Genomic DNA, 21,005 nt, shown 5'->3' on the forward strand with positions numbered 1-21,005 from the left:
TTTCAATGCTAGTATCTTTGTGTTTCTCCTTTAGATATAAGGAGAATGTTATGAAATTGTCAAGAATTCACCATGACCAGCCAATGAAACCTCTAGATCGAGCCGTCTTCTGGATCGAGTTTGTCATGCGCCATAAAGGAGCCAAACACCTGCGGCCAGCCTCCTATGACCTCACCTGGGTCCAGTACCACTCTTTGGATGTGATTGGGTTCCTGCTGGTCTGTGTGGCAACGGTTATATTTGTAATCACAAAGTGTTGTCTGTTTTGTTGCCAGAAGTTTGCTAAAACAGGAAAGAAGAAAAAAAGGGAGTAGTTGTTTCTGAGGCCTGAAGCTGATCTGCCTCATAGATGGGACTCCTTTGGTGTATTCCAGCAGTAAGTTATAATGTAAGGATCCCTTCTTCCTGTGACAAAATGACTTGACAATTTACCTTCTCAGAAAAAAATTTGTTTTCAAGTGATTTACTACCTGTTTAACAGGTATAAATATGTCATGCCAAAGATAAAAACTGGTAAAATAAATAAATAAATACATAAATAAATGAAGCAAGCAAGAATATGGAAATATATTTAAATTTGCTATTTTAATTCCAAAATTATATCAAAAACATGAACTTAACTGTGTTTCAAACATTACACATGGACATAATAACGTTAAGTAGTCTATTCATATATCAATATGACTTTGCAAATTTTCAGAATATTTTAACATTTTGGTACAATATTCTGTAGTTTTATCTTTTGCTAAAGAAACAATTCAGTAGTGAGAATTGTGTAAAATGATTCATCCTTCCATTTTATTTTATTCCTTGATTTTACTATAGATTTAGCCTCAGTATCAGGGCCCAGGTTCAAAACCCCAAAAGTTGCTGGCTTGAGTTCAGGATCATCAACATGATCCCAGGGTCATTGGCTTGAGCCCAAAGGTCACTGGCTTGAGCCCAAGGTCACTGACTTGAACCTCATTCCACACCCCAGTCAATGCACAATGAGAAGCAATCAATGAACTAAGGCAATGCAACATTAAGTTGATTATTCTCATCTCTCTCTCCACCCTCTCTCTCTCTTCCTGTCTATCTCTATCTCTCAAAAACAAAGAAAGGAAAGAAGGAAGGGAGGGAGGAAAATTATGTGAATTTAGAAATATAACAACAGCTAGATGCTTCCTATTATAAAACTGAGCTATTTATAAAAGACTTGGGTTTTCAGTAGCTAATCCTCCTTATCTCACAGCCCCTTAGAAAGATTCACCTGTTTGCTTTCACTCTTGTTTCAGCCTTTGCTAATGGATGTGGGTCTCAAATGTAAGTTTGATAATACAGAACCCTCATTCTGCAGGGAGTTATTAAATTTTCATTCTCTGCATATGCACGTGTCCATATATACACCCCTTTATTACAAAACAAGGCACAGGATCCCTTAGCTATTTACAGATACAGCAGCAAGTCAAGGTGTTTGTTGAAGGCAATTTGAAATAATGATTATTTTTCTAGATAACCACAGCAGATCAGCATGTCTCATTCCTCCTCTGTTTCCTCAGCAGCCTGTTGTTTCATTCCTCCCATTAACTGGATATAAAAACACGAAATCCTCTGGCATGACAAAAATATACAAACAATCCTCTCTTTCTTTTAAACTTAGGCACATTATGATTGATCATAATCAATAGCAATGCAGAGAATACAAAAAATCATGTAAATTTTATGGTAATAGAAACAAATCAATTCACAAGGATTCTCAAAACACTCTTAAAACATAACACAAGGACTGAAGTGGTCCAGGTGAGAAAAATCATTCCTGTCTTTATTGTCAAGAAGACCACAATTTACATCTTACAATAAACATTATCCAGCTTAAGACATGAATTCATTTTAGAAACAAATTTAAACTTCAATGCTGAGGAAATTATAGGGCATATTTATCAAAAAATTTCCCATAGAACTCTTCCAGATATTTGAAATAATTTTTTAAAAATTAAAAAAAATAGAACATAGTGCCATAGCAGATAATAATGTTAAAGCATGCATATAGGCTGAATTTTCTTCAAACCTACCCTGTTACACATGTAACAGATACAGTTTGGTAATCACTGTACAGTATGAAATTTTACAAATCACACACCAAAAGACAAACACTCCAAGACAAAAATAAATGGAGGACACGAACAGGCAATTCACAGAAGTAAAAATGGCCAGTAACAAAGAAAAGATGGCAAAGGCACTGATTGTAGGTCAATGTAAATTGAGTCAATAAATTGTTACCAGCAGAATATGAAACGTCCGCAACTCTGCAGGAAGAGGCTGCAGTAGCTGCTGAAAAGTACCCACCTCCACGCTGAGGGCGGAGACGCGAGTTCCGGACGCAGAGGCTGGCAGCAACTGTCCCGCGCCCCAGGAGCGGGAGCTGGGTCCTCAGTCGCCCGGCAGCCTCCAGGACCCCAGACTGTGTGAGCGGCAGTGAGCGCCGCCTGGTGGGCGCGCGTCCACAGCTGCACCTGGCGACCGATTCCTTGCTAGTCGCTGGCTGCGGTGGGCTTGGCCGCCCAAGGCTAACACGTGGCAGCCGCCTGTGAGGCTGTCCTGGCGTCCTGGACTACGCCATACTAGGCAGCAACAAATCGGTCTGCAGAGAGAGGGAGACATGGCGAGGCACACGTTCGCCGGGCAGGGTCTGCGCGCCCACTGGCTACACCTGCTCGGTTCCGCCCGGAGTGCGCGTCCCATGCTCCCGCGCCCTCGTCAGCCGCTGTCGGCTGCCCAGATGTGCTGTGTGGTTGTTCTGGCATCATTCTTTCTAGCTCCCTGGTTAGGGACGCCGGCGTCCTGGGCGAACTGCCTCTCGTGTTGGCCAGCGCCGGATGCTTCAAGAACCAAAACGCAATCTACCGCTATGACATTGTCTTTGCCTTCGCTGGCCACGCCCTCAACTACCCCCAGCTGCGCAGACGGCAGAGTGCTGGGTGGTAGCTGGGGTCCTAGGCTGCCTGTGGAGGCTGGCACTGTTGGTCGCTACAGGTCTGGGCCCTGGGTACAGTGGCAGCCTGTTGCCCTTGAATGCCTTTAGTGGACATTCCTGCTGTATTCAACTGTGGAGCCCCATCCCGACTGTGCACCTTGTGGGGAGTGGCCCACTGTGACTGACTTGCACGACTGCGAACAAAGCCAAGTTCTGTGGCTCTTCAGCCACCGATAGGTGCCACCACTCCCTGCAGTTGCTGAGCCCAGGAGAGCCGGTTTCTGTCACCGACTAACGCACAATATCAGATTCTGGGTCACACCACCCCATAAGGCCTCAAGTGGAGGTGGACATGGGTTGTTTGCTTCATGCCCTACACCTCCCTTTGAAAACAAATGTGCTGCGGAGAGCGGGAGAGCCTGAAACTCTTAGGACGGCCAATTCCAGAAAGCTGTGAAGATAGTGCTGTCCTTGGCAGCAGTCCAAGATAGACCCTTTAACAGTTCAGCGTGTTGTAGGGGCCTCATGGCCTCAGCTGCCAAAATTGATGGCACATTTCCCAAGTACTGACTGACTAGTACAGTCTGACTTGAGAAAGATGTGGATTGTCATATTCTAAAACTATATTTATTTGAAGATTTTTTTCAGTAATGTACAGAAGAGCCTTGGATTCTATAATGAATACATGGATTCCTGCCTGACCAGGCCGTGGCACAGTGCATAGAGCGTTGGACTGCGATGCAGAAGGACCCAGGTTGGAGACCTCGAGGTCACCAGCTTGAGCACGGGCTCATCTGGTTTGAGCAAATCTCACCAGCTTGGACCCAAGGTCACTGGCTCCAGCAAGAGGTTACTCTGTAAAAAAAAAAAAGAAAAATGAATACATGAATTCCTTTTTATAAGGAATTTATTGGATGACAGTAGTTATTAATAGGCTATAGTGATCTTTCTGAGAACTGCCTAGTGTTTGCAGCACTTAATGTCTTCAACATAGGAGCTGTAATGTAACAGGATTTTGTGACAGCTTTTTTCCATCTCCCCCAATCAAAAGCTTTCTAAATCATTCCTGTTACTCCTGGAATTAAGAGTAGTAAACTTAGTCTTACTGAATTGATTATAGATGATATACTTAAGGACAGTGTATTGTTTACTAAGACATTCTTTGGAAATTATTTATACTTCAAATGTTAAAATATATTCTACAGAAATAAGTATTCAAAATGTATATTGGTTTCATTATTTGGGAAGTGGTCATTCATTTTGAAGTAATATAAAGTTAAATATTTACCATTTAGCAAGATAAAGCAAACCAGCTTTGTAGTATGTTATTTTTTTTATTATAAAGTTCTCATTTTTTCTTAAAGTTAGCTTTATGGCCTACCTTATGTGTACACATGCATTTTCTAAACTCTATACTATTGTTTGGCTTGCTTAGGACACAAGTCCAAGTCCCAAACATCAGCTTTCCTCCTGTCCTATTTATTTATTTATCTTTCTAAACAGTGTTGCTTTTATTTTGGCTTCACAGTATAGCCAAAATTACAATATTGATTCAAGCAGAATAGTGAACATTCTTATATCCTGCCCAATCTCAGGTTGAAAACTTTGACTATTTGACTAATATTGCTTATTATTGCTTTGGTGTAGGTAAATACCCTTTATTGGATTAAGAAAATTTTGTTAAAATTATTAATTTGAGAAAACAAAAAAAAATTTTAAGCGAGAGAGACAAAGATGGAGAGAGACAGACAGGAAGGGAGAGAGGTGAGCAGCATCAATTCTCCACTGTGGCACCTTAGTTGTTCATTGATTGCTTTCTCATATGTGCCCAGCCTGGGAAACTTCAGCAGAGCCAGTGACCCCTGGCTCAAGCCACAACCTTAGGCTCAAACCAGTGACCTTAGGGTCATGTCTACATTCCCACAGTCAACCCAGCAATCCTATGCTCAAGCTGGTGAGCCCGTGCTCAAGCCAATGAGCCGACGCTCAAGCCAGTGACCTTGGGTTTCAAACCTGGGTCCTTTGTGTCCCAGGTTAATGCTCTATCCACTGCACCACCACATGGTCAGGCAAGAAAACTATTTTTATGATTTGTATATAACATGCTCTCTCAGGTACCTAAATTATCAGTTACTGAACACACCTCCAGTGAAAAGGATGAGGTATACAGTAATTACAGAGAATATTATGAAACAGTATTATGTTCTCCATGTCATATTGCTAGATAGACAAGTTCAAGGGAAAAAAAAACAAACATAAGTATGATACTCTTCTTTGGAAATAAAACATGTAAATTTGTATAAACACAGAGTAAACATTCTTGATGAATACACAGAATTTCCAATGCTGGTAATTTAAATGTTTATATATAGCATCATTGTTTGACATTTCACAACACGGTTTTTGTAAAGCCAGTAGCAGCGGCCACCATCACAGCCACCTGGCCCATGCAGGTTCGCATTTGATTCGGACAGATGGTAATGAAACAATGGAGCCAAGAACTGGTGGGCCATTACCTTTAATCCTAGCTCACACCCAGCAGGGGAGAAATACGCACAGTGGGAAAACACTTCCCTTTCCATTCAGGGCTCCCAAAGCCACTGACTTATCCGAGTATTTCTACAATCAAAGGTTTCTACCTCACCAGCCTCATTCACCTCTGTACCCCATCTCCTATCTGCACAAACTAACTTCTCCTTCAGCACTCCACCATCTTGGCTGCTTCTCCTATGATATGCTAATAGCAGGATCCAAGAGAGAGTGCCATAGGTCTGACCCATTTTATAATGTAAAAATCAAAACCTTTAAGTCAGTATACCAAAAAGGAAGTCTTTGATACAAAGACATTTATGTGAGGCATAAATGGGATTCCTCACAAGAGTGCACCACCCCACATCATGCAACAGTTACGGGTGTGGGGAAAAGTTTAGTGTTGAGAAGATTTTAAGATTAAAAGGGTGGGTAAGGCTTAGTCTTAAAACTAAGCCTTAGGCACCTGACCAAGCGGTGGCGCAGTAGATAGAGCGTAGGACTGGGATGCAAAGGACCCAGGTTCAAGACCCCAAGGTCGCCAGCTTGAGCATGGGCTCATCTGGTTTGAGCAAAGCTCACCAGCTTGGACCCAAGATCGCTAGCTCAAGCAAGGGGTTACTCGGTCTGCTGTAGCCCCACGGTCAAGGCACATATGAGAAAGCAATCAATGAACAACTAAGGTGTCACAACACGCAACGAAAAACTAATGATTGATGCTTCTCATCTCTCTCCATTCCCGTCTATCTGTCCCTCTCTATCCCTCTCTCTCTCTCTCTGTTTCTGTAAAAAAGAAAAAACAAAAAACTAAGCCTTTAGGCTAGGCTATAAGGACCCTGCCTGCTTATAGCCTGTCCCCACATCCAATGCAAACTATAAGCGAACAAACATATACATCATATTTGCAAACTTATTTGACCCATAGTTTTTATGTATTAAGTGGAATGAAAAAGTTATTAGTGAAATAAACATATTGATTCATGATAACAAGTTCCAATATTTTAATATTGTCTTTTCAATTTGTTCATGTTATTCAGAATACTCAAATTGACAAAAAATCTGGTATACTATCTATTGTATCAAAGTGGGGCTCTTTTTTCACAGTTAAAAAAATCTTTCATTTAATATCTCTAGGAATAAATATAAATATATTACAATGTTTACTAAATATTTCAATACATGAAAATCTAAATTCATTATTCTTAACAATTCTACTGTTTTTGAATGTCAATATTTTCTTAATTTCATAGTAACTTAGTGATTTTTGCTGGCTTCCTTTGAAAGGTTATATTTGTGCTGATTTTGAAATATAACTACAAATACTTTGACAGTCCTCCCAATCTGTCTCCTCCCACTGAACTTTGGCAGACCTTACAGCGGTCTCATCAAAAAGCATGCAATTAAAAGTGATGTTAGCTTCCAAGGCTCTGATTTTTTTTAAAAAAGGCAATACATTCTATTTTTTCACTCTTTCCCTCCATCTGGGGAATCTGTACCATCTCAAAGCTAGATGCTCAAATTCAGCAAAAGAGAGAGGCACATCATCAAAAAAGGGCAAGTAGTGTCCTGGTGCAGAGGAGAGCCCAGAGCATAGAGAGGAAGAGATTGAGCCAGGTGTTGCTATGATTTTCCAGTGCTACGCTTGGAATGCTGAAATATTCTGGTCCAGTCTCCCCTTCTTTTGTCAAAATGTTTGTTCATGTGCTTCAGTCAGTAACTGCCCAAACTGTTGGTGATCAGTCACTACTGAAGGTGTTGGTTGTAGCTGGAATTCTCCCTCATGTCAATTTTCAGTGCTATCTGGGTGCTTCCCTTCTTTTTTCTTAGCAAAGCTGTAAATGCTATTAGACTTTAAAATATAGCTGATCTGGAAATTAAGGTATCAGGGAGAAAGCTTCACCCATTCCCTAGTGTCAGCAGAATCAGTGCTGACATTCTCTTCAATCTTATGCTGAAAGTTCTTTCCTTTATCCAGGGGATGTTTGTAAGTATCTTTTCCATTCATCTTTTTAGTTTGTCTGTTTGTTTGTTTCTTGTTTTGTTTTGTTCTTTTAGAAAGAGACAGAGACAGGAAGAGAGAAAAATGAGAAGCACCAACTAGTAGTTTTGTCACTTTAGTTGTTCATTGATTGCTTCTCACATGTGCCTTGATGGAGGGAGATATAGGGGGCTCAAGCCAAGCTAGTGATAGTGATCCTTTGCTCAGGCCAGTGACCTTGAGTTCAAGCCAGTGACCTTGGGTTCAAGCCAGTTACCTTGGGCATCAAGTCAGTGACCATAAGGCTCAAGCCAGTGACCTTGGAACAATATTGATGATCCTGTGTTCAAGCCGGTGACTCCCTGCTCAAGCTGACAGACCTGCGCTCAAGCTGGATGAGCCTGCACTCAAGCTGGAAACTTTCAGGTTTCAAACCTAGGACCTCAGCGTCCCAGGTCAACACTCTATCCACTGTACTAACACTGGTCAGGCCTTCTCATCCATCTTGTTGATCTGCTGGTGAGTCTCTTGCATATGTTTCTTCTCTACTCCTATACTGCTTTGAATATTGTTGGTCAATAAAAGAATTTAAATGAACCAACAGTTGTCAAACATAGAGAGGAACCGGCCTTACTACTTCAGCTTTGGTTTGGCCTTGGCCTTCCTCACAGCGATGCAGTCTTCATACGTTATCAGTGGCTGCCTCTTCTCTAGCCTCTTTCCTTTACTCACAATCCATGCCAATGAAGCAAAGACTCCTGGTTGAGCTTCCTCCCCTTAGTGGTTTTCTTAAGCAACAAACTTTTCCACAGATTATCTACCTGCAGTCTGTCCCAAGTGGCTCAACCTCTGCAGAAAAATTTCTTTCACCAGATCATCTCCTGCTAAACTGAAGGCTTCTGTAGGCTACTGAGTCCCTTGCCATTCAGGGGGGATGAGTGGGTTTGGAAGAAGGCTTTGCAGCTCTGTCCTTGTTCATCTCCCCCACCAGGGAAGGCAGGATGCACTCTGGCCAAGGGCCCTCTGCATTTTCCCTTCCCTGTGAGAAACTGGGATTTTTGTCTCTGATGCACATAAGGCACAATCTTCCTGACACCAATATGTGGACTTTTAACACCTGTGAGTCTAAAAGGATCACAGGGTTTTCTGCAGCTCTATACTAGCGTTGGCCAACCCCTGTGCTTGGGCTGAGTTGAATACATCTTTCTCCCTGAGGCATGTATCATCCCACCTCCCTTTTCGGCTTTCCACTGCCTCTGGGTTAATGAATTTTGTAATTCTAGCCGTTGTATTTTGTGGACCTGTTATTTTTGTTGTTTTCTGTGAGGCACATAACATTGGATGTGGGAGGTAAAGGAATTTCTCAGTTGTTCCTGGTCACTCCCTTTACAGCCATCACTGTCTTGTTTCTTGTAACTCAGGTTAGGTTTATGTCTCTCTTGCTCCACTACAAAAAAGTATTAATAATAATAATAATAAGCCTGAAGAAATGAGACAGGAGGGAAGATCCCACAGCCAGATCTGCTAGGTTTTGTGGACTGATCTCCCCTTGAAGGGGAAAAATTCTTTTTCAACTGATACATTTGAAGTTGCCTGCCTATGGGGAGGTACCAATTTTGGAAGTGCTACTGGAACACAGAATGCTCAGAGAACCTGAACTTCTGAGCACTGGAAGTCTAAATTTACTGTTGGTCACTGTCAAGACTGTCTGCTGTTTATTGGGTGCCACAAATAGGAACCAAGAGGTAAATTTATTAAACTCATTAACCTGTGATTGGGGTTTTCCTGCACTTTAAAGAGACTAAATATGGGGAAAGGAGCCAATGTCAAAACACTTGTATGATTTTAAAACATCACAAATCAACATAAGCTGGTTTACAATTAATTAATTAATTAATGAATGAAAACATATGTTTGTGGCTGTTTTTTGGGGCAATATGCTATGAAAACATGGAGAGTCAGAATAACAATCAGAGACGTCGAGGGCACCCTGGGGCAACAGCACTGAGAAGATGAGAGTCCAGGGGCCTCTCCCGCTGACCCGAACTGGAACAGTCCGTGCTCTAAACAGCAAAGCAGCAGGATGACATTCAACAACAAGAAAATGTTTAGGCTCTCAACAGAGATTAGATAGAGGTCAGTATGTTCTTGAACTTTATTTTACCCCCTGAGAACTTCTGTCTGCTTCCTTGAGTTATTTGTACTGGCTAATAAATATCTGAGTAAGGCTGAGGACAAGGCTCCACTCCTTGAATCTGCTGACCAGGACAGTTGCCTCCCCTCAGCCCCTGGGAACATTTCATCTGGCCTTTGAGTAGTTCACTGTCACAGTGAAAAGTTGTGCCATCATACGAGGAAGGGGAACCAAACGACAGATTTGCTACTCTAAGTAGTTCATTGTCGTTGCAACATTTCTTTGTGTGGAATCTAATAACTATGGCAAGAACAGTATGACATGTTTTTGTGACACCATCACCTAAGTATTTATCTACTTTTTGTTTCTTCCAAATGCTGTGACTGTTTTCACTTCAAGGTGTAGAAGTTATATTTTAACTTCCTGATTGATTTCTCCTTGGATATAAGTATGAGCAATGGCAGAAGGAATCAGTAATTTGAAAAGAAGCATGTGTTCCACCAGGATGTCTACGAAGTGGATTTCAGTTCTGCTGCTGCTACAGCTGAGCTGTTCCATTAGCCCTGCGTGTTGTGGAAAGGTGCTGGTGTGGCCCACAGAATACAGCCATTGGATCAATATGAAGACAATCCTGGATGAACTCGTCCAGAGAGGCCATGAAGTGACCGTTCTGACATCGTCAGCTTCAATTCTTGTTGATCCCAATAAAGCATCTGCTATTAAGTTTGAGATTTATCCTATATCTTTAACAAAAGATGATTTGGAGGTTTTTTTCATGCAGATTATCAATAAATGGACAGATCTGCCAAGAGATACATTTTGGTCATATTTTTCACAACTTCAGGAATTTCTTTGGGAATGTTCTGACTTAATAGAAAAGCTTTGTAAAAGTGTTGTTTTTAATAGGAAACTTATGACAAAACTACAAGAATCAAGGTTTGATGTCATTCTTGCAGATGCCATTGGACCCTGTGGGGAGCTGCTGGCTGAGCTTCTTAAAATTCCTCTGGTGTACAGTCTCCGCTTCTCTCCTGGTGATAACTTTGAAAAGCGTAATGGAGGACTTCCATTCATTCCTTCCTATGTACCTGTCATCCTGTCAGAATTAAGTGATCGAATGACATTTATGGAGAGGGTAAAAAATATGATATATGTGCTTTATTTTGACTTCTGGTTCAAAACATTTAATCAGAAGAAGTGGGATGAGTTTTACAGCGAAGTACTAGGTAAGTCATCTTTTTGCTTGGTAGCATAAAGTCCTAACTTTCGTAGTGCCTTGGGAGGTGAGTTTGTATACATTGCAGTGAGAAAATTTGACTTTTATAAGTGAAATAATTAAATAGTACTAATTATTTTAATAGGCTAATGTAATTAATTAGGTTAATTAATAGGCTAATGTAACAGCTCAGCTGTAGCAGCAGAACTGAAATCCACTTCATAGACATACTGGTGTAACACATGCTTCTTTCCAAATTACTGATTCATTCTGCCATTGCTGATATTTCAATCTCATAAATATTATAGACATTTTTAAATTATAAGGTTACTATGAAACTTATTGTTGACTAATATAGAACATCTCAGGAGGTTAGAGACCCCAAATTGAAGCACTGAGAGTCCTCAAATTTAAGCAATCACATATTCATTCTTCTTTATTTGGTTTTTTGTACCGGGCTTTATTTTACAGAGGAGTTTTGGATCCACTGCAATGTTTGATAGAGATTTTCCAAAAATGCCTTTTCTCCTCACAAGCATTGCTTTCTCTGTTGTCAGAATCCTCCGCCAGAGAAGTGCATTTCTTACAATTGATGAAAATATATTGACATATCATTATCATATCATCTAAAGTGCACAGTTAACATCTAGGTTCATTCTAGGCATTGTCTATTCTATTATTTTTTATAAATTTATAAAGTCATGTATCCACCATTATCATATTGCACAGAGTAGGTTAACTGCCTAACAAATCCTACATATCAATTGTATGATAATTTTTTCATCTTCAATGAAGGCATTAAAAATTTCACTAAATATTTTCATCAAAGTACAAATGCAGATTGAGAAGTTACATATTTCTAGCACAATTGTCTATGGAGCATTGAGGAAATTGTTTCCATTTGTTTCTCCTCCATTCTTTATGTAAAGATTAAACTGTTTTGCCATCTTACCTGAAGGAGTCTTTGACAATGGAAAAATGTAATGGCTCTATCACAGTTTCAGAAAACTATAATTTAAGCTTTCTAATGATGACATTTTTTAAGTGCTTACAAATCATTGTTTTAAAGGTCTAAAATCTTGTTGCAAGAAGGATAATCAAGTTATATGTCTATATTTTTTGAAAACTGTATCTTTCCATTAAAAAAACAAAATAAGCCAAATTAAGAGTGAGCACATCTAATTCCATACTTTGAAAAGTTTTCAGATGTATTTTGCAAATAATTTTATTTAATCTTCAAATATTATTAAGCTCCTAATATGAACCAAATGTAATAGTGTCCTTATTCTCAAAAACCTCACAGTTTACTTGAAAAATCTAGAAACAAGGGAATAGCTTGCTAAATTGTAAAATCTAAATGGAGTATTCTATGGAAAGGCATTTCCATGTGTAAAGTAAATTGATTAAGGAGCTGAAATCAGCAGTAGTTAATTTTGAAGCTTTACAGAGGAAAGAAGTATATGTTTAATTCTTTAGTGCCTAGATTAATAATAGTTTGTGATTTGTACTGTACTGATGTGACATTAAAGATAAAAGTATATTATAACACACACACATATTTCCTCAACATTTTTTTCTTGCTTTATTTTCCCTTTAGGAAGACCCACTACATTTTCTGAATTAATGGGTAAAGCTGAAATGTGGCTCATTAGAACCTACTGGGATTTTGAATTTCCTCGTCCATTTCTGCCACATTTTGAATTTGTTGGAGGGCTCCACTGCAAGCCTGCTAAACCTCTGCCTAAGGTAAACCTATTTTTGTATGTTTTATGTTGATTACTTTGCACTTTCAGTAGGAATGATTCTGTGTTCTTCACTTAAAACGTCTGATCACTCTGAGAACCATATGGGAATCTGCGTAAATTAGACACTCATAGATTTTATACTATTTCAAGAATCTGAATGTCACTATCATTACAGAATAAAAAATTATACTTGGGAGACTTTGGAAACAGGGTCACTTAAATTAAGGCCTTTCTTATTCAACGCATAAGAAAGTGTCAGGCGTTCATTCAAAGAATATTTTTAAAGTGACTACTGTAGTCCAGAGATAAGTTCTGGATATACAGAGAAACAATGTGGACACAATTTCTACCCATAGATACCTGACATTCTACCTGGAAAGACAGAATATAAGTACTAAAAATTGTCTGAATGGTATTATAATAAGGAAAGGCTACAATGCTAGAGAATATCCAGCAGAGATTAGAGAAAGTATTTTCATATCATTGATAATTAAGGAAGAACTGAAGGATGTGCAGTAATAGGAAGACAGAATGAGGAGAGAGGAAGACACACAAAAGCTAATGGAGGAAAAACAATGTCAGTTCCCAAGAAGTCCAAGTACAGTGTATCAGGAAGAGTCTGAATAAAGAGGCAGATGATGCTAGAGTAGTAGCTAGAGATAAATTTTAAAGATTTTGAAGCATCTAATGAAAGCATTCAGGAGCCACTGAAAATGAAAAAAGGGACTAAAAAAAAAGATATGATCAGATTCTCTTTTCTAAAAAGGCCTCAAGATGCAATCACTGCATTGAATTACAAAGGGACAAGAGTGGAAAGGCAAAACTCTGGGAAGTTGTTGCAAAAGTTCTGGCAACAGATAGTGGAAACTAGACATTAAAGATATGATGACACCTACTTATAATAATAATATCAACTTCATTTTCTATTTAATAGAAAAAATACTTAATACACATAAATTACTTAAAATGTCTCTGGCACATAGTGACACCAAAGTAATATTAATTACTGTTACTATTGTTGTTTTTATTAGTATTAAGACTGTTTTAGTAGCCTAATATATGTCAGCCTATAATTCCTTATTTAATAAAAATTGGTTTCCAGCCCTGGCCAAACAGCTTCATTGGTTAGAGCAGTGGTCCCCAACCCCCGGGCTGCGGACCGGTACTGGTCCGTGGGCCATTTGGTACCGGTTCTCAGAGAAAGAATAAATAACTTACATTATTTTTGTTTTATTTATATTTAAGTCTGAACAATGTTTTATTTTTAAAAAATGACCAGATTCCCTCTGTTACATCAATCTAAGACTTACTTTTGACGCTTGTCTTGGTCACGTGATACATTTACAAATTTCTTGTTTTTCATGAATTATTAGGATCTCAGGTGATTTCTATACTTTCTTTTTAAGAAATAAGAATTTGGCAAATTGCAATGATATTCATTAAAGTGCTTATATACTTTTGCTTCATAATAAACTTCTATAAAACTATACAGAGAAAAATAATGAAGACGTGCAAAAATGCATACAAATTTCACATCGAGAACATACCTGAATGGAGACTAGAGGTGAATCTTACTGCCTTTGTTATCTTTTACATGCTTTTCCAGATGTCCTGGAACACAAGATGGACTTGTGTTATTTTTATAAGTATGTCACACAATGAGAATGACCAGTCCATGTTAGTGATTACTCTATAAAGAAGAGCTATATGATATTACCATAGTACTATAGAAGACTATTTTCCACAGCATAGTGGAAGACACAATTGGCAGAGAGCTAGACAAAACATCAAACATAGCAGGTTAGCACATATTTTGTATGTTACATGTAGTACATATATATTTACAATATTATTACAAAAAGCTAAAAAAGAAAATGTCAATAAATTTATAAGAAAACACAGAATTTTTTTAAATTTATTCATTTTAGATAGGAGAGAGAGTGAGAGAGAGAGACAGAGAGAGAAGGGGGAAGGAGCAGGAAGCATCAACTCCCATATGTGCCTTGACCAGACAAGTGCAGGGTTTCAAACCAGCAACCTCAGCGTTCCAGGTCGACGTTTTATCCACTGTGCCACCACCGGTCAGGCTAGAGTTTTTTTTAATCTATGTGTAAGTGAACCCATATAGTTCAAACCAGTATTGGTTAAGGTTCAGCTGTATAGTTTGAACTGAGCTCTCAAGAGGGTGACCAGATTTCTGCTGCAGGAAGCCCAGCTCTAACTCTCCTACTCGTGGGGCAGGTGCTCTCTGTAACACTCAGTGAGATGATGAGACCCCCTCAAAGGCAGTTACACATAGCACATTCTACTAGGACATCCATTCTACAGCGAAAATTTATTTCAGAGTGAAAGTTGTCATGCATAAAGAAGATAGAAATATGGTCACTCAAATAAGTAATTTTATATGTATATTATATAAGTAAATATATATGTATATTTCTGAATTATGCCTAGGGATCTTAGGGCTATTTCTTGGAAATTCTAAACAGTAAAAGCAGGATCAGCAACCCTTAACCTCCAGCCTTTAAACATTGATTTAGGGAAAGAACTTGAGATATGCTTTAAAGCATTAAGAACACCTTAAATGATTAAGGTGAAGTCATAATATACTTTTTGTTTGTGCTCATGGTCAAAGAAATAAAATACTAATGACAAAACAAAAATAATTCTCAAAAAAACCTGTCAGGAATAAATACAAGTGATATAGTACAACTATAATAAAAATTAAAGGTTACTGTTTTCCTGTTTGGCCTCCTCCTAAAAATCTATATTAGTAATTATAAACATTATACATAAACAGTTTGGATATAATATAGTCTGAGGGCGCTCCCTCCTAAATATTGTTTATTTGCTCTATATTATTTCTTGCACACACACATTTGCACTATATCAATAATAAAGGAATTAAATCTCTTATCAACTGTATACTCCCAAAAGAAATGAGATTAGGTCTGTTATAAGCCATTGATGAAAAAGGAATGGAGGTTACTAAAAAAATTAAACATAGAATAACTATTTGGTCTACCAGTTCCATTTATGGTAATATATTCAAAATAACTGAAATTGGATTGATGATGAAACATTTGAACACCCACCTTTATAGCTGCATTATTCACAAGAACCAAAAAGTAAAAACAACCCAACTGTCAGTCATAGATAAATCATAAACAAAAGGTGCTATATACACAAAATGGAATATTCTCAACCTTAAAATAGGGGGAAATTATAACATGTTACAACATGGATGAAACTTAAGGACATTAACGCTAAGTGAAAAGGACTAACTACAGAAAAGACAAATACCATATGATTTTATGTATGTAAGACATGTAGACTAGTCAAATGCATACAAACCGAAAGCAGAATAAAGATTGTCAGGGACTGTGAAACAGGAAATGGAAAATCACAGAAGAAGAAACAGAGTTTGAAAAAGTACAAGATGAAAAAGTTCTGGAAATTGGTTGCACAACAATTAGAATAGCACAACAATTAGAATATATATACCACTAAACTATAACTTAGAAATGGTTAAGATGGTCACTTTATACTACATGTCTTTTAAATACAATTTAAAAAAATAAACAGGTACTACACTAATAACTCCTTATAAGACTTTTCTCTCTTTAGTTGTTGGTAGCAATCCTTTCAATAGTGTTTACTGTACTGTTGCTCTTTTGTGATGGGAAAAATTCTTCCTTCACAGGAAATGGAAGAGTTTGCCCAGAGCTCTGGAGAACATGGCATTGTGGTGTTCACCCTGGGGTCAATGGTCACAAACATGACAAAAGAAAGAGCCAATATGATTGCATCAGCCCTTGCCCAGATTCCTCAAAAGGTTAGATAAAGTACCTTTAAGTAGAAAACTAATGAGTGTATTAAACTCTGTAAAGGGCTCAGTTACAAAAATTTCTCCATGGCATATACAATCAACCAATGAATGTATAAATAAGTGAAACAACAAAATGTTTTTGTCTCTCGCTTCCTCTCCCTCTCTCAAGTCAATAAATAATTTTTAAATAAAAAAAACTAGCCTGACCTGTGGTGGTACAGTGGATAAAGCATTGACCTGGAACACTGAGGTCACCGGTTCAAAACCCTGGGCTTGCCCGGTCAAGGCATATATGGGAGTTGATGCTTTCTGCTCCTCCCGCCTTTCTCTCTCTCTCTCTCTCTCTCATTCTAACTCTCTCTCCTCTCTAAAATAAATAAATAAAATTTTTAAAAGAGCTAAGCATATTTACTAATTAAACAGAAATTATTAATAATTTAATTAAATCAAAATTATTAACCATATTTCCCCATGTATGAGATGCTCCCATGTATAAGACACACCTTAATTTGGGGGGCTAAAATGTGAAAAATAATATATTACATAATGTTATTGAACTCAAGTTTTATTCATCATAAAATTCATACAACAACTCCTCATCACTGTCAAAACTCCCATCCATTAGCTTGTCCTCATCTATGTCTGATGACAAATCACTCACTGTCTTCAACAATGAGCACAAAAACAAGCATGAAAAAGTGGGAAATGCAAGTAAGAAAATCTACAACCACTATATAAGATGCACCCAGTTTTTTTACCCCAAATTTTTCAAAAAATAGTACATCTTATGCATGGGGAAATGTGGTAATTCTCACAAATAGCTGATTGCATTGATTTTGTAAATCAAATGATGTCAAACTCTGATAAAATAACTTATAAAACTAGTGAATAGAGCCTGACCAGGCAGTGGCGCAGTGGATAGAGTGTCGGACTGGGATGCGGAGGACTCAGGTTTGAGACCCCGAAGTCGCCAGCTTGAGCGCGGGCTCATCTAGTTTGAGCAGAGTTCACCAGCTTGGACCCAAGGTCCCTGGCTTGAGCAAGTGGTTACTCGGTCTGCTGAAGGCCCGCGGTTAAGGCACATATGAGAAAGCAATCAATGAACAACTAAGGTGTCACAACAAAAACTGATGATTGATGCTTTTCATCTCCCTCCATTCCTCTGTCTGTCCCTATCTATCCCACTCTCTGACTCTCTCTCTGTCTCTGTAAAAAACAAAACAAAACTAGTGAATATTAGTAAGCCACTTTGCCAGTTTTCAAAAAGAACTAAGCAGGTAAACATTAAATCGGGAAGATGAGAAGTAGTATAATAAATAATTAAAACAAAATAATATGTAGATTTTTAGTAATTTGCTGGGTTTTGCACTACAATTATATGACTATTTAAATTTTTGTATGTTTCATCACTGATAATTTCATGTGTGTATCCCTTAATTTGAAACATCATGATCAATCATACCTGACTAAGTACAAAAGTACACATAATACTCATTATCTAACATGTCTTTATTTCCTTATCTGTAATATGTAAGGGGTTAAACTTGATGTCTCTTAATTTATTCAAAATTCTGACATGCTATAACTCCATTTTGACTCATGGAAGATGTTACTTTCTTACCTTTCCAGGTTATATGGAGATATGATGGCAAAAAACCAGATACCTTAGGGCCCAATACTCGGCTCTATAAATGGATCCCCCAGAATGACCTTCTTGGTAAGACTCTGGAAGACACTACTAAAGTAACAATCAATTCTACCGAATGATAAACAGGCCACTAGAAAAGTATTTATTGAACATTTCTCATTGAAAATCTCAATAATAAAAATTAAGTTTCTTATATACTTCCCAGTCCTAGGGGAAAAGGATAAGATATCACAGTTGGCATCTTATTTTACAGTCACATTCCTTTGGCTACAAACAAAATATTTTATTTTATGTGTGATAACCTCTCACAAATACATCTCAACATTTTCTCAATTATTATTCTGTCTCTTAATTCTCCTCTTTATACCAAACCGTAAAGTCACTGTAAGGTTAAAATTAAGAGTGTGCAGATTCCCATGAAAAATATCAGCTTCTCTTTTATTACCAGTGACTCTCTATTTTCCACTGGGAAAAAAAATTCAAAGCCTCTTTACAAAGTAATAGCATAGTTCATGATAATGTGTAGCTTTTCCTTCCTCCGAGTTCTGGGCCGCTGCCATTACATTGTCTCCTGCCTTTACATAATTAGACTCAGTGATTTTACCATTTTATTGAAAATATGTTCTAACATGTCCCACTACTTCTTTTCTTGCTTATACTTTTACTTTATCCCGAATATTCTCTTTCATTTACTCAATGGCAACATGTATTTATTTTCAAGTCACAAGAGACACGCAATCTTCCATGTAAGCTTTTACTATCTCTCCAGCAGACCTAAGTGCCTCTTCTTTTGAGTTCAGAAAGACATTTTAATATAGTTTGAAGTGTATATTGTTTTTTACTAAATACATTGTCTTTGTCAGTACCTTTATCATCCAATTCTCCTTTCATTCCAAGACTTATAAATCATAATTCTCTAAAACTCACCCAATCCCAGGTCATCCAAAAACCAAAGCCTTTATCACTCATGGTGGAACCAATGGCATCTATGAGGCGATCTACCATGGGATCCCTATGGTGGGCATTCCCTTGTTTGCGGATCAACCTGATAACATCGTTCACATGAAGACTAAGGGAGCAGCTATCAGATTGGATTTACACACTCTTTCAAGTACAAAATTGCTCAATGCATTGGAGACAGTCATTAATGACCCTTTGTAAGTACCACATAGTTCTTAATAGATACTGTTTATAGATAGATTTTTTTTCTCAGTAGTGCCTATGAGTTTCATCACATTTTCTTAAAGATTTTATTTATTTCTTTTATGGGGGGGTGGCATTGAGAAGTATCAATTCATAGTTCCTTCTTTTTAGTTGTACATTGATTGTTTGTCATATGTGCCTTGACTGGGCAAGCCCAGGGTTTCAAACCATCAACCTCAGTATTCCAATTCTCCACATAATTGTGAATAATTACTAAATCAGTGTTTTTAAAAATTTTTATTGAATTTTTGGGGTGCCATTGGTTAATAAAATCATATGTTTCAGATGCATCTATGATACATCATCTGTATATTGTATAATGTGTTCACCACCCCAAGTCAAGTCTTCTTCCATCACAATTTTATTGTCCCTTTACACACTGCTACCTCCCTCTATCCATCTTTCTTTCTGGTAATTACCATACTGTTTTATCCAGCTCCCCAACAGCCCTCCAATCTAACAACTATCAATCTGTTTCCTGTATCTATGAGTCTGTTTCTATTTTGGGTTTTTTGTTTGTGTGTTTGTTTGTTTATTTTATTCATTAGATTTCACATATAAGTGAAATCATATGGTACTTTTCTTTCTCTTCTTTCTCTTCTCTCTTTTGGCTTATTTCTTCTTCTTTCTTTCTTTCTTTATTTGTTTATTTTTATTAAGTGAGAGGTAGGAAGGCAGAGACAGACTCCTGCATGTGCCCTGCCCAAGATCCATCTGGCAAACCCCCTAACAGGCGATGCTCTGCCCATCTAGGGCAGTTGCTCTGTTGCTCAGCAATTGAGCTATTTTAGTGCCTGTGGTGAAGCCATGGAACCATTCTCCTTACCCAAGGCCAACTTGTTTGAACCATTCAAGTCATGCATGCGGGAGGGGAGTAGGGGAAGTAGGAAAGCAGATGGTCACGTCTCCTTTGTGTCCTGGCCGGGAATCAAACCTGGGACTTCCACACATCAGGCCAATGCTCTACTACTGAGGTAACCAGCCAGGGCTTAATGGTTTATTTCATTTAGGAAATACTCTGAAGGTGCATCGATGTTGTCACAAAAGGTAAGATTTCTTTCTCTTTTACGGCTGAGTAGTATTCTATTATGTAAATGTACTGCAGCTTTTTTACCTACTCATCTATTGGTGGACATGTGGACTGCTTTCAAATCTTGGCTATTATAAAAACAACACTGCAGTAAATATAAGAATGCATATATAGTTTTGAATTAGTGTTTTAGGTTTCTTCATATATATTCTCAGAAGTTGAATTGCTGGGTCATATAGCAGTTCCATTTTTAATTTTTTGAGGAAACTCCATACTGTTTTCCACAGTGGCCACTGCAATCTAGATTGCCATCTATAGTGAAGAGGGTTCCCTTTTCTCCACATTCTCAGCAACATTTTTTGTTTGTTGATTTATTGATGATAGCCATTGCTATTTCATTCTGGTTTTAATATACATTTCTCTCATGATTAGTGAGGTTCAGCATCTTTCCATATGACTATTGGCCAGCTGTATGTCCTCTTTGGAGGTGTCTACTCAGGTTCTTTTTCCATTTTTTAACTGGATTGCTGGCGATTTTTTTTTTTTGGTGTTGAGTTATACAAGTTTTTTATAAAGTTTGACTATTGACCCATCATATCTATCATTGGCAAATATATTCTTCCATTCAGTGAGTTGCCTTTTCATTTTGTTGATGGTTTCCTTGTTGTGCAAAAACTTTTTAGTGTGATGTAGTCCAATTTTTAATTTTTATTTTGTTTACTTTGCCTGAAGAGACA

At 37.9% G+C, this 21,005-nt stretch overlaps 2 protein-coding genes and 1 pseudogene across 3 annotated transcripts in view; all 3 read left to right on the plus strand.

The window, feature by feature from the left end:
* LOC136338168 (UDP-glucuronosyltransferase 2B31-like) overlaps nt 1-3,833 on the plus strand; it is a 43,135-nt gene extending 39,302 nt beyond the window's left edge. Inside the window, exon 6 of the mRNA XM_066280279.1 lies at nt 35-3,833. Within this exon, the coding sequence (XP_066136376.1) occupies nt 35-314 (280 nt within the window). The 3' untranslated portion in view covers nt 315-3,833. The remainder of the gene's footprint in view (nt 1-34) is intronic.
* On the plus strand, nt 2,642-8,059 carry LOC136306643 (etoposide-induced protein 2.4 homolog pseudogene; annotated as a pseudogene).
* A 1,685-nt stretch (nt 8,060-9,744) lies between these two features.
* Nucleotides 9,745-21,005, plus strand: part of LOC136338167 (UDP-glucuronosyltransferase 2B31-like) — a 33,063-nt gene continuing 21,802 nt past the window's right edge. The window contains exons 1-5 of one of the 2 annotated variants that reach the window (XM_066280277.1): nt 9,748-10,823; nt 12,411-12,559; nt 16,262-16,393; nt 18,017-18,104; nt 18,973-19,192. In XM_066280277.1, coding sequence (XP_066136374.1) covers nt 10,055-10,823; nt 12,411-12,559; nt 16,262-16,393; nt 18,017-18,104; nt 18,973-19,192 — 1,358 coding nt within the window. In that variant the 5' untranslated portion in view covers nt 9,748-10,054. Of the gene's footprint in view, nt 10,824-12,410; nt 12,560-16,261; nt 16,394-18,016; nt 18,105-18,972; nt 19,193-21,005 lie in introns of both variants that reach the window. The other variant, XM_066280278.1, reaches the window with a different exon arrangement.

The sequence above is a fragment of the Saccopteryx bilineata genome, chromosome 5 (assembly GCF_036850765.1).
Source record: "Saccopteryx bilineata isolate mSacBil1 chromosome 5, mSacBil1_pri_phased_curated, whole genome shotgun sequence".
NCBI classification, from domain to species: Eukaryota; Metazoa; Chordata; class Mammalia; order Chiroptera; family Emballonuridae; genus Saccopteryx; species Saccopteryx bilineata.